At 45.0% G+C, this 14,765-nt stretch overlaps 1 protein-coding gene across 1 annotated transcript; it reads left to right on the top strand.

Moving 5' to 3' along the window:
* The first annotated feature begins 9,788 nt into the window (after positions 1–9,788).
* On the top strand, positions 9,789–11,793 carry RNF26 (ring finger protein 26). The gene has a single exon (XM_068242857.1). It carries the CDS (start codon positions 9,987–9,989, stop codon positions 11,547–11,549), a length of 1,563 nt encoding a protein of 520 aa, XP_068098958.1. The 5' UTR covers positions 9,789–9,986; the 3' UTR covers positions 11,550–11,793.
* The last annotated feature ends 2,972 nt before the right edge of the window (positions 11,794–14,765 follow it).

The raw sequence follows: 14,765 nt of genomic DNA, 5'->3' as shown, positions 1-14,765 counted from the left end.
CTCCCTCCCAGCAGGGGAGCTGACACCTAGCTAGCTGCCCCAAACTTCAAAGAGCCTTTGCCTGGGAATGACCTGCCATAAATCCCAGGGGTATCTCATATTCCATAAACTGCTATATGTATCATATCTTCTGTGTTGCCAGGCTGGCAGACCCTCCAAACTAACAGAGCATGCTTGGCCCTATCTGGCGCTGGTTCTGAAGAAATTTCAGACCATTCTGAGGGAAAGACTGCCAGTTAGGCAGTTCGAAAGTGCCCTGCTGATACCACAAGGATCCCACCGCTGCCACCACTGTCACAGGAGCCCTAGTGGCTGACCGCACTTAGCCTTCTAAACGGTGCCAGCGCACAGATCGTGCGAACTCAGGTCGCAGTCAATGCGCAGGAACCGTTAAGAATTAGCCGCAGACAACCCAGAAGGGAGCCTGTGAGACACGGGTAATTACAACGTACACACGATTCCACGGTATCTGCCACCACCACTGGTATGGGCCAGTGGACCTGATTTACTGACTCACTAGTCCTGCGAATAAAACGGTTAAACACACGGTATTCTGTCTAGCCAACAACAAACAAACAGTAGCGTATCTTCAGAGACCCGGGATCAGTTCTGTGTGTGCTGATAAGCAGGGTAGCGGACAGTGAATGACTTGGAGAAAGTCGTTTATTCACGCAATATAAATAATTAATATATACAGACAATTATTAAAATCAACAATTATTAAAACAGTAATAGCCAGTATAAAAAATAAAAGAAGGGAGAAAAATACTTAGTTCCTGGAAAGATGTCCTTTTTTGTGGGAAAAATCAGAGTTCTGGGTTTCAATCAAAGTTCAGAGTTCAGACCAGGTGGATGCCAGCATATCCTCAAGCTGGCACCGATGAGTTCAAGATGTTTTCAGGGTGGAGGACACTGAGTTTGGCTCCTCTGCCATTCTTATGCCCCTGATTCAGTAGGAGGGAGTGAGGGCGGGCCCACACACCCCCTTAGAACATGAGATGAGTCCTCCCCTTGTCCTGGAGACCAGAAATCATGCCTTAACCATATATGGGCTCTATCTCACAGAACCGTACAGGTCAGGGCAGATTTACTAATATTTTCAGGTCTGCCTCGATGTACCCAGCAGCCTGATACCAAACATGAGGGGTGGGACCCTTGTGGTATCAGCAGGGCACTTTCGAACTGCCTAACTGGCAGTCTTTCCCTCAGAATGGTCTGAAATTTCTTCAGAACCAGCGCCAGATAGGGCCAAGCATGCTCTGTTAGTTTGGAGGGTCTGCCAGCCTGGCAACACAGAAAATATGATACATATAGCAGTTTATGGAATATGAGATACCCCTGGGATTTATGGCAGGTCATTCCCAGGCAAAGGCTCTTTGAAGTTTGGGGCAGCTAGCTAGGTGTCAGCTCCCCTGCTGGGAGGGAGTCGGAGGGTCTGGCTTTTCTCCCAACTAGATTGCTTCTGTCATGGTCTATACCTGATGGATGGGCCATCAGCACAGCTTGAAGCCAGGGACTCTCTGGGCCCAGGCTCATTAGCATATCAAAAGAGCCATCCAGCAGTTGGGCTGGTGCTATCTCTCTGCTGAGAAAAAGACTTCAGCTGCCCCTACACACTCAACCCAGATTGTATCGATTTGAAGCGCAATCAATGCAGAGAATCGAGTGCGATCGCTTTTCTTCACGGGCGGTTACAGGACGCGCCTGCGGCCCTGCAACCGTCCGTGACAACGGTGCCCAGTTTCAGTGCTCGGCTCTCAGAGCCAAGTGCCGAAATTAATTGATCCGTACTGATACTGACCCAACACTATGGAACTCCCTACCTCCACCCATTAGGGCAGCCTCCTCCTCCACAACAAATAGGACAAAATAACTGAAAACATCAGCATGCATAACTATTCAACCCCCCCCCCCCCTCCCCATCAAGTCAGTACATTACATAGTTACATAGTTATTTTGGTTGAAAAAAGACATACGTCTTTTGATCCAGAGGAAGGCGAAAAAACCCTTACAAGGCATGGTCCAATTAGCCCCAAAAGGGAAAAATTCCTTCCCGACTCCAGATGGCAATCAGATAAAATCCCTGGATCAACATCATTAGGCATTACCTAGTAATTGTAGCCATGGATGTCTTTCAACGCAAGGAAAACATCTAAGCCCCCTTTAAATGCAGGTATAGAGTTTGCCATAACGACTTCCTGTGGCAATGCATTCCACATCTTAATCACTCTTACTGTAAAGAACCCTTTCCTAAATAAATGGCTAAAACGTTTTTCCTCCATGCGCAGATCATGTCCTCTAGTCCTTTGAGAAGGCCTAGGGACAAAAAGCCCATCTGCCAAGCTATTATATTGCCCTCTGATGTATTTATACATGTTAATTAGATCTCCTCTAAGGCGTCTGTTCTCTAGACTAAATAAACCCAGTTTATCTAACCTTTCTTGGTAAGCGAGACCTTCCATCCCACGTATCAATTTTGTTGCTCATCTCTGCACCTGCTCTAAAACTGCAATATCTTTTTTGTAATGTGATGCCCAGAACTGAATTCCATATTCCAGATGTGGCCTTACTAGAGAGTTAAACAGGGACAATATTATGCTAGCATCTCGAGTTTTTATTTCCCTTTTAATGCATCCCAAAATTTTGTTAGCTTTAGCTGCAGCGGCTTGGCATTGAGTACGATTATTTAACTTGTTGTCGATGAGTACTTCTAAGTCCTTCTCCAAGTTTGATGTCCCCAACTGTATCCCATTTATTTTGTATGGTGCTAGACCATTGGTACGACCAAAATGCATGACTTAACATTTTTCAACATTGAATTTCATCTGCCATTTATGTGCCCATATAGCCATCCTATCCAGATCCTGTTGCAATATGACACTATCTTCCTGAGAGTTGATGATTCTGCACAATTTTGGATCATCTGCAAAAATAGCAACATTGCTCACTACTGCATCTACTAGGTCATTAAAGAGTAACTGTTAGCCCCAAAATTGAAATTTAAATCTCTATTGCAATGTTTTATTTACTGTTTAACCTCCTTGGCGGTATGAAAAATACCGCCAGGAGGGAGCGCAGCAGTTTTTTAAAAAAAATTTTTTTTTTTAATCATGTAGCGAGCCGAGGGCTCGCTACATGATAGCCGCTGCTGAGCGGCATCCCCCCGCCCGCTTCGATCGCCTTCGGCGATCTCCGATCAGGAAATCCCGTTCATAGAACGGGATTTCCTGGAGGGCTTCCCCCGTCGCCATGGCGACGGGGCGGGATGACGTCACCGACGTCACTGACGTCGGGACGTCATTGGGAGTCCCGGGCCACCCCTCGGCGCTGCCTGGCACTGATTGGCCAGGCAGCGCTGGGGTCTGGGGGGGGGGGGCCGCGCGCCGCAGCAAATAGCGGCGATCGGGCGGGGGCCGGCGGCGATCAGAGTGCTGGCGCAGCTAGCAAAGTGCTAGCTGCGTCCAGCAAAAAAAAAATTATGAAAATCGGCCCAGCAGGGCCTGAGCGGCACCCTCCGGCGGCTTACCCCGTGTCACACACGGGGTTACCGCCAGGGAGGTTAACTGAGCCAAAAAGGCAATGCAGAAGTTAAAAATCAATCTAATTTTTTTACTATGTAGCCTTTTCCCCAGGACGCAAAGCCGCATAACAGATACTGCTGAGCATGCAGAGCATGCCCATGTCTGCCCGATCCCCCCTCTCCCCCCAGGACCTGGTGCCGATATATTCTCACCCCAAACAGCTGACACGGAGAGAGAGCGGGAGCGGAGTACATCTACACACTTCCAGCGCCGCCACCTCAGAGCAGCCGCCGCCGAGTCACATGTGAGAGAATCACGAGCAGGAGAGAGATGCACGGCGGCGGCTGCTCTGCGGTGCTGGAAGTGTGTAGATGTACTCCGCTCCCGCTCTCTCTCCGTGTCAGCTGTTTGGGGTGAGAATATATCGGCACCTGGTCCTGGGGGGGAGAGGGGGGATCGGGCAGACATGGGCATGCTCTGCATGCTGAAGCAGTATCTGTTATGCGGCTTTGCGTCCTATGGAAAAGGCTACATAGTAAAAAAATTAGATTGATTTTTAACTTCTGCATTGCCTTTTTAGCTCAGTTAAACAGTAAATAAAACATTGCAATAGAGATTTCAATTTCAATTTTGGGGCTAACAGTTACTCTTTAATAAATAAATTGAAGAACACTGGACCCAGTACAGACCCCTGTGGGACCCCACTGCTAACAGTCTCCCATTTTGAGTACGATCCATTGACCACAACTCTTTGTTTTCTGTCCATTAGCCAGTTCCCTATCCATGCACACATACTCTTCCCCAGTCCTTGCATCCTCAACTTTTGCACCAGACTTTTGTGGGGAACAGTGTCGAAGGCCTTTGCAAAGTCCAAGTATATCATCTACAGCATTCCCAATATCCATATTAGCATTCACTACCTCATAAAAGCTGAGCATGTTAGTCAAACAGGACCTGTCTTTAGTAAACCCATTGCGGGGCCATCTTTTGCAGCAATTACAGTTGCAAGTAATTTTGGATAAGTTTGTAGAAGCTTGCCGCATTTTGCCACTATGCTTTTTGTCCATCCCTCCAGGCAAAACTGCTTCAGCTACTTCATGCCAAAATCCAATCTGCCTGATTTTTTTATACAGCGGATGCATTTCCCACAGAAGCCTGTGATGGAAAAATGCACCTGCTCTAGACTCTGACGAGACCACAATGCATCACCTTAGTGTACACTACACTGTCTGCTATGGTTGGCCACTGGTGATCTGGCTTGATGTGAATACATACGCAATTATGATTGGCCAATCACTAACCACTGAAAAACTGACCACTTTTACCACCTCCATGTAGTATGAGGAAGCGTCAAATGACGTGAAACGTGTAGGTGGAGGAGCTACCGTCAATCCATGCATACCTGCTCCTTGACCCCATGAGCCCGCTGGCAAGTGTAAGATGCAGGGCAAGGGGAATCACTAAGTACGCCATCGCTGCAAAGCAGTGATTGGCCAATCATAATTGAAAGTGTGTACCAGGCATTAGAGTCTCAATGTCACACTTATAAAAATGCACATGAATACCGGTGTCAGTGGGCATCTTATGATATATAAAATATCACCTATGCAGTGGGGAGACAGTGTGTAAATATATGCAAAGTCCAAAGCAGGTTAGCACACCAAGTAGCGTTATGTAGCTTTTATTCATCAGTGTTGTCATTGCTGTGAGGCAGACAATTGTTTCGGGGAACAGTAGGATCCTCTTTATCAAAGCACAGTAAAAGACAATGCGTGTAAATGTGTGTAATTTATATTTACAAAAGTGTGTAAATATAAACTTACAAAATGCATAAAAATCTTAACCACTTCGGGACCGGCCGCCTAACCTCCCCCCTTAAGGACCAGGGCATTTTGCGGTGGAGAGGGGTGTTTGGGGGGGCGGGCGGCCGGATCCCGTCTATGGCTGGCTGGGCAGTGTCCCCCCATGGTGGCAGGTGTCCCCCATGTAGCTGGCAGCCATCACTCACCTTCCAGGCACCAGCGATGAGCCGCAGTAGCCCCCTTCTTCTCCAGCCGGCATCTCCGCTCCAAATGACGCTCAGGTCGGGTCGCGGCTTGATGACGTCATCAAGCCGGGACCCGGCGCTGACGTCAGACGGAGCAGCGATGCCGGCCAGAGCAGAGGGGGCGGCGATCGTCGCTGGAACAGCAGGGAGTTGAGTGGATCCTCTTCTTTTCCCCCCTGCCGCCGCCGCCGCTGTCAAAGTGATCACTACGATCGCACAGCGATCGTAGTGATCACGTGATCAGCAGCCATACGCGATGGCTGCTGATCACTGAGGGGAGATGCCAGCTGTCATATGACAGCTTAATCTCCCCTCTTGGGTGCACACGATCGCGTCGGGAGCGGTTCTTTAGCGCGGACGTTGAATCAACGTCCGGCAGGTGGTGGTACCGTTCTGACCGGATGTTGATTCAACCTACGGCGGTCCCCAATAGGTTAAGGCCAGTTTAAGTCTACAGATTGGCGGCAGTGGTGCGGTGCAGCCACCGCCAAAAACAGGCCTTTGAGGATTACCGTGTTAATATGCGGTAATCACCTTACATTAACATTAAACATTAAAGAGCAGCTGTAGTGAGAAATAACGTAATAAATAAAATTGTTTTTGTTTTTTTTTACAATATTAATTTATAAATTATTTACTCAGTGTTTGGCCATTGTAAAATCTTCCTTTCCGAGTTACATTCTGACATTTATCACTGGTGGTGACATCTTTAGTTCTGCCAGATGATCTGTACGTAATGTTCATTACTGAGAGTTCTATGCACAGAGGGAGATACCACTGGCTTGGCAGTTGGAAACAGTCATATTTCCCACAATGCAATGAGGTTCACAGACAAAAAACAGTCAGGACCATGGTCATGACATCACACTGTCAAAGGGGGTTCACCACATTATCAGCCATACAGACCCCCTGATGATCTTTTTAAGAAAAGGTAAACATTTCTCATGGGAAAGGGGGTATCAGCTACTGATTGGGATGAAGTTCAATCCTTGGTTAAAGTTCCTCTTTAAAATGTGGACTAACCCATTGATTAAAGCGGAATAAAACGCATTTCTTCTAATAGATTATTTACAGCATATTATATACAACCAGCATTTTTTTTTAATAGAACAGCAATCAAAGGGTTACACACAGGACTAATGCTGGGTACACACTATGAGATTTTCTGGCCGATTTACTGTCAAATCAATTATTTCCAACATGTCCAATTTGCTTTCCGATCGATTTCCAAGCATTTTCCGATCGATTTCTGTGCACTGTAATGCTTGGAAATCGATCGGAAAGCAAATCGGACATGTTGGAAATAATTGATTTGACAGTAAATCGGCCAGAAAATCTCATAGTGTGTACCCAGCATTAGAAGCTCCCCTGCAGGGAAAGCTGGATGCATCCGAACTAGAGATGTTATCTTGTGTTTAATTGTATCAAGTGAGGAATGTAAATAAACACTTCTCAAGTCAGACAATCAGAAAGTATTTCTGCTTATGTTAGAACATGAATAAAACAGTTATAAATAAAATGCAAAGTCAGCTTTCAGAGCAGAAAAAGTGTACTTTGGGAACGTATCATTTCTAAATGAATACTAATACTTATGCACAAAAGCAAATATGATAACCGTATGGCATATAAAAAGAAGGGAAACATGGTTTTATTGAGACATCTCGAGCTCACTCCAACCTGAATTATCGCAAATACTTTCTGTTTTAGGAAAGCAAACTTTTATTTTTCTTAACATCTCAGTAAAGGGGCTTTTAGGACCATTGTAGTCCCTTACACACTCCAATGAGTTCTGGGTCACCATGAGCTTGCTGGTTAGTCTGTACCTCTCGGATTTACAAGCCCTACTCCATAGAGCCAAATTAATCCATGCCATGCACTGATGAGGATCAACAATCCGAAACAGTCTGTATGCATGTTGGATTATTATGCCTCTGTACAAATTACCAAGCTGACACATCATTGCATTCCAGCGGTTCTGGAGGTGTGTTTAGCTTCTAAGGGTACAATGGTTAATTTGCATGTATTCAGAAGTGGTGCTCTGGGAGACATCTCGAGCTCACTCCAACCTGAATTATCACAAATTCTTTCTGTTTTAGGAAAGCAAACTTTTGTTTTTATTGAATATTATGTCAGGGTTTTATTCCGCTTTAACCTATGCTCTATTTTACTATGCAAAAAACACAGACAAAAACAGACAAATGTGAAGCTTCTATTACATGAGTAGCTGAGCCTCCACAGTCACCAGACCTGAACCCAATCAAGATGGTTTGGGGTGAGCTGGACCGCAGAGGGAAGGCAAAAGGGCCAACGAGTGCTAAGCATCTCTGGGAACTCCTTCAAGACTGTTGGAAGACCATTTCAAGTGACTACCTCTTGAAGCTCATCAAGAGAATGCCAAGAGTGTGCAAAGCAGTAATCAAAGCCAAAGGTGGCTACTTTGAAGAACCTAGAATATTATATATTTTCAGTTGTTTCACACTTTTTGGTTATGTATTATACTTCCACATGTGTTAATTCATAGGTTGAATGCCTTCAGTGTGAATCTACAATGTTCATAGTCATGAAAATAAAGAAAACTCTTTGAATGAGAAGGTGCGTCCAAACTTTTAGTCTGTACTGTACATAGACATATGACTATGGTTGGGATTAGTTTGTGACCTCTCTGAGGGATGGGTAAAGTGTACCTGAGATGGGGCCACAACTAAAATCATACATACCTGGGACTTCCTCATGTCCCGTCTGGCCTGATCGCTTCCACAATGTCCTCTTCTGACTCTCCGTTCGGTCCCGGAAAAAACTCCAGTCGGCACAGGTGCAGTCCAGTACTACTGCGCAGGTGCGGAACACGGTGGGGGTCACGAGGCAAAGCCACGCATGCACAGTTGGCGACTTTCCGGGGCCAATTGCGGGCAAACGGGGAGTCAGAAGAAGACGGCGTGGGAGCAATATGTATGTTTTTTTTCTAGTGGCACCATCTCATGTTTCCTTTAAAGGACCACTATCACGAAAAAAGTAGATAGTTAAAATGTGACAGAATCGACAGGTTTGGGGCCAGTCCATCTCCTCATAGGGGATTCTCAGGGTTTTCAACAGTATTTTCTGAACAGCAGTTTAACTGCCAAAATAGTAAGATAACAGCCAGCCTCTCTAATCACTTGCACACTATTTTGTCAGACTTTGCAACTGCTGTTCAGTAAATGCTGTTGAAAACAAACAAAACTCTAAGGGCCCGTTTCCACTAGGAGCAGTGCGATGCGGCTACATAGTCGCATCGCACCGCAGGTGTGCTGAAACACATGCACGCCAATGGAAGAGTTTCCACTGCGTGTATGTGGTGTGGTGTGATCCGAAAATCTGCAACATGCTGCAGATTTTCGCACGGCTGCATCCGTCCACAGCCGCGTCCTATCTCTTCCATTCACTTCCGCATCGGGAGAGGGTGACAGCGGAAGTGATGCGATGCGGCTAGGTAGCCGCATCGCATCTCTTTAGTAGTGGAAACGGACCCTAAGGCCCCGTTTACAATCAGTAGCTCTCAGGTATAACTGAAAGGACAACTGATTTTCAAAGTAATGCCCATGTTTTCCAATAGCACCTTTCACACTTAACGTGTTTTAACTCAAATCATTTTCACAATGCACTGCTATGGAGAAGGGAAAAAAAATGCATACCGACTGATTAAACGGAGCCTGAGAATCCCCCATGAATAGATAGACTGGCCGAAAATCTTTCAGATTTTAACTGTCTACTTTTTTCGTTATAGTGGTCAAAACTATGTACTCTGTACAGCACTGCGGAAGATGTTGGCGCTACAAATATACTAAATAATAAAAATAATAATGCCTGAGCAGCAATCTTTTGCCAGCTAACAGCAGATATTCATAAAATGCTAGCTATCTAGATTTGCTGACACTGCCTCGAGCTCTTCAGTTCAGGAGAGTCCCGGGCACCCATCCTCAGCGCATAGTCACTGACAAGAGAGCCCCTAGAATCGCCATAGTCCTCGCAGCAGAGGTTGGCACATCTTCATCACGCAGTTTTTAAAAACAGGAACAACAGACAAGCCTAGAGACATGCATCCCTAGTTCCCATGACAACCATCACTTCCGGGTCCTTCCAGCCAATCCTGGAAAGGCCCATCCTTTTTTGGGCCGGAGCGCCTTTTTCAACTGTGCAGCCACACCCCCTAGATCATGTTTCTTTTGAGGAGTGGAGGGGAAGTGTCGCGTGATTGTTTACGACAACGTCACATCCGCTCTAACGCTCCATGCGGAAAGAACTCAAGGATGCAGGTCGGCTGCGTGTGATAGCGGCTGTGGCAGGCCTCCCCTGAGTGCTCTGCTCTCGGTGAGACGTTCCGGCCACGATGACCATACTGACCTCTCCATACCGACCAAGCGCTGTGCCGAGCTTCCGCCATGCAGGGCATACTGCTGATCATCAGCGGGCTGGGCTGGACTGTGGACCTTCTGTTTCTGCTGCTGGAGCTCAACTACTGGCTGGTGTCCTCACTAATATCATTGCTGTTATGGACCATCCATTCCATCCTCAGCCTGCCTGGAGCCATTGGGCATGGACTGCTTCACTGCTGGGAGGGTGTGCTGCTGGGCTTGGCAATGCTGGGGGAGTCCAGCTACAGCCTCCTGCTAGGAGCTCTGCAGGCAACAGGAGATCTTTTCAAGGGAGCTTTGGCTGGCCTTGATGGTTTGCAGCTAGTTTGGAACCTGTTGTGCCACATGGTGATCCGAAGCAGAGAGGCCATGCAGCGTGGTTTCATCAATATTGTCTTCCTTGGACAAAATCTTCATTGCCAAGTCTGGGAAGTGCTGACCATAGCAAGTAGTTTAACTGCTTACCTCGTGAACACTGTGGTAAACTTGAGTCTCATTGCCATACAGAACGTCTTCTCTGCAGTCTTGTCGCTCTGGATTTCCATCGTAAATGTGGTTTTTGCGAGTAAAGAATTGGTTTTCTCGTTGTTCTCGCAGCTGTCCAGCACTGCGGTGGCCATGGTTGTTCTTGTATGGGCCCCCTTCCAGATGGCTGTGGATGTTCTGGTGTTTTGCAGCACAGGAGTTGGTACCATCGTGTTCAAATATGTGTATGAATTTCTCCTCCTTATGCTTCTAATTTGGCTCTCTCGGATGGTGTACAGACCTTCACCTGCAATGCGTTCTTTTCAGGATGCACTAAGAAGGCTTTACCGGGTTGTACGCCTGCTTCTCTATGTTACAATGAATTCTGATATCTGGAGGAGGGTGGCCAACAGAGGTCTTCATCTTCTAAGAATTTGTAGAGCAGCCTGGACCAGAAGTGTGAACCATTTTAGAACCAGAGAACAAAATGCACCACAACAGAGGAGAGTACCGCAACCTGCAGTACCTGCACAGACACAAAGACCAGTGAGACTGATCAATCCCGTTGTGCATCCTCTCATCCGGCCTAGCAGGTTTCAGGTACCACTGGAAGCACGTCTCAATGCAGATACACATAGAAACCAGGCAGCACAGGAAGTGCGTCACAATGCAGATACACATAGAAACCAAGCAGCACAGGTGGTTCCGCCACTTGAGCCCCGGGCCAGTACTTCAACTTCTAGGACTGAATCAACTGCTGATCCTGTTGTGCGTCCTCTCATCCGGCCTAGCAGATTTCAAGCACCACAGGAAGTGCGTCTCAATGCAGATACACATAGAAACCAGGCAGCAGAGGTGGTTCCTCCACCTGAGCCCCGGGCCAGTACCTCATCTTCCAGGACTGAAACAACTGCTCATGATCCCTGGAAGCTATTAAAGCAACAAGAGGAGAACCGGAAGTGTGTAATCTGCCAGGATGAGAATAAGACTATTCTTTTATTACCATGCCGTCACCTGTGTTTATGTGCTCAATGTACCCAGATCCTCATGCAACAGCCTATACTTCAGCGCAACTGTCCACTGTGTCGGAAAATGATACTGCAGACTCTAACAGTTTACATGTAAGAAAGCATCGACTTGGGGCCAACAAGACTATTATAGAGGATGTTTTAAAAGCCATTTGTGAAACTTATATGCCAAAGAGCCTATAAATGCTATGTCACTAAAAGCATAGAGTATTTTTTCAGCTATAACACTTTATGAAACTGTGAAAAATTATTTGACTATAATGGGGTATTAATACATTTCTGTCTGTGAGAACCTGGAACCTTCTGATTGATAAAGATAGGCATTCCACATGTTTTGAAAACTGTTTTGTGTTTCTTGTTTTTGTTTTTTTTCTTTACGTGCTTTTGTTGTTTGGTTCATTTTGTTTTTCTTTTCTGTAATGGAACTCTACACTGGTGGTAAAGTTGTGTATTATGCAGTCTCTCCGCTAAAGGTTCATACACACATCCAATTTTACCACTTCCATGTAGTATGAGGGCCAACAGATTTTGAATACTATGGACAGATTGTGTAGATAGGTTCTCATACTACATGGAGGTGGTAAAATTGTCCAATCAAAATTGCATGTGTGTATTAGGCTTCAAGGGAACCCAAACTGAGAAGAATATGGATGTTTCCTTTTAAACAATACCATTTGCCTGGCGGTCCTGCTTATCTCTTTGGCCGCAGCAGTGGCTGAATCACAACCCTGAAACAAGCATGCAGCTAATCCAGTCTGACTTCAGTCAGAGCACCTGATCTGCATGCTTGTTGAGGGGTTGTGGCTAAAAGTATTAGAAATACAGTATCAGCAGGAGAGCCAGGCAACTGGTATTATTTTAAAAGGAAAAATCCATATCCTTCTAAGTTTAGGTTCCCTTTAAGGTTGGGCACACAACATATCATTTTTCATTCTGATTGATGGTAAATTTCCAACGTGTTTGATCTGCTTCCGATTGAGAAAGGGATCGATTTTGAAATCGGTACTATACAAAGTCGATCCATTTTTTGCAGTGCTGTGGAGTAGCAAAGTGCAATTTTGGGTACCTGGAGTCAAAGTTGTCAAAAAAAAAAAAAAAAAAAAAAAAAAAAAAATATAAATATATATATATATATATATATATATATATATATATATATATATATATATATATATATATATATATATATATATATATATATATATATTTATATATTTATTTTTTTTCTCATGAAGACGATTAATTTGATATGTTATTAAATTTGGGGGTTTGACTACAAATTAAGGTATACAGTAGTGCTGTTCTTTACATATGCACTCCCTGCAGAGCTGTTTTGAATTCACTGAGAATTTTTGCGCACATTGCACGCAAAAGTTATGTTTATCACCTGGCTCGGATCGTACATGATGAATGTCTAGTAGAGGAAGAAACCCCTCATTTTCCTGCAAAGTATACCTGCACATTTCACTTTGATCTATCCACAGTTAGATTGCTTAGGGCCTTATGGATATTCTTTGTTTCTACCCTCTGCATGTACTCCTACCAATGACTAGTTTTGATTTCTATTTAACAGCTACTCTGTAACACATATGTGTTTTTTTCTCGATTGAACAAAAAAAGCACAGTTGTACACTAATGCTTAAAAGTTAGAATGTCCCAACTGTCTGTTTAACAAGATGCACTGGAAGCCTGCATCAGCTGTTTTCCAGTGCATAGCTCTGTCCTCTTACGGAAAATGGCCCTGGTCTTTTTTTAATATCAGATATAGAAAAGGCAGAGGCCTTTTTCTGCAAGGTGGTGGGGCTACATGCTAGAACTCGGCTGATTATAGAGCTCTGTTGAATCTTATTATGTAGACTACATGCTAAACCCCACCACTGCATGCATGCGTTTTGTTGCTCCTGTGAAGCCGCATGAAGTAATTTGTTCTGCACAGGTGCAGCTGTGCTCACACATACGCTGCTTGGTCATGCTCATACACAGAGTTCGCCACTGAAACATATCCAACATGCTCTTGTTGGTATGTTTGCAAGGGACCCGGCCTGGGAATGGTGGTCTCTGAGATGGATCAGGAAACCTTTAACTAATCAGAGGGTTCCCTTTTACTGAGGTGTCAACCATTTTTCTTTGGAAGTTACAGGTTCACTTTAAGGCCTGTGTAGATGCTCAGTTACTGTCTCTTGGAATGATAGTTCTATGTGATAATTTTAAGAACGAACACTCTACAGAGATGCTGGTTTCCCACCAGGGCTGTGGATTTGGTACAAAAATCACCCGACTCCTCAGTTTATGAAACCTCCAACTCCAGGTACCCAAAACAGCTCCGACTCCTTAGTCTAATACTTGCCAGGGCTGTGGATTTGGTACAAAAACATCCCCTGACTACTCAATTTATGAAACCACCAACTCCAAGTACCCAAAATTGCCCCAACTCTGACTTCACAACCCTGTTGGCCACAGACAATGTGCCTGTGTTCTATGGAGAGGGGACAGTGAGCAGTGGGAGGGGATGAACAATAACAGCAATTCACACTGGTTGCTTAGTGATCTGGCATGAAGGACTATTTTTAGGTCACCTGTACTGAGGCTAGATTTTCAAAATGATCCGAAACGCTTGTTGAGATGAAAATCTGGATATACCATATTTTTTTGGACTATAAGACGCTCCTGACCATAAGATGCACCCAGGTTTAGGGGACAAAAGCCGGGTGGAAAAAAAATATATATACTAAACCTGGTGCATCCATGGTGAAGGGGCATCTTGTGGATCATGCCCCCTTGTACCTCTTGTGTATCCCTCTGTCCCCCATGTGTCCACCTCTATTCCCTTTTGTGTCCGCCTTTATGCCCCTTTGTGTCTTCCGTTTGTCCTCCTCTGCATGGGCACAGTACAGGGAGTCCCTGAAATTGCGGCGGATTGGAGGTTTGCATTGGCAGGTGTTCACAAGTCAGGAACTCCCTGCATTTGGACTATAAGATGCAGTGACTTTTGCCCACTTTTTGGGGAGAAAAAGTGAGTCTTATAGTCCAAAAAATACAGTACTTTTTCCATTGTTGTAATATAGCAATTACCTGATATCTCTACGTTTTTTTTTTTCTAGCAAAGTTTTAAAGCTGCTAAAATTCCTTTTTTTTAAGCTGCTATTGAATCAGCATATGCATTCCTTGTTCAATATACACTGTGATTCTTTCTCTCTTGATAATATATGTTAACAGCCTTTGCACACTTTGTTTTGACACCAGTCAACAATGTTGGGGATTTATGTTTATAATGTATCAAGCATTACAACGCTAGCAGTTCAATTGATAGTTG

This window comes from Hyperolius riggenbachi, chromosome 6 (assembly GCF_040937935.1).
Source record: "Hyperolius riggenbachi isolate aHypRig1 chromosome 6, aHypRig1.pri, whole genome shotgun sequence".
NCBI lineage: Eukaryota > Metazoa > Chordata > Amphibia > Anura > Hyperoliidae > Hyperolius > Hyperolius riggenbachi.
This window is presented reverse-complemented; position numbering and strand designations above follow the sequence as displayed.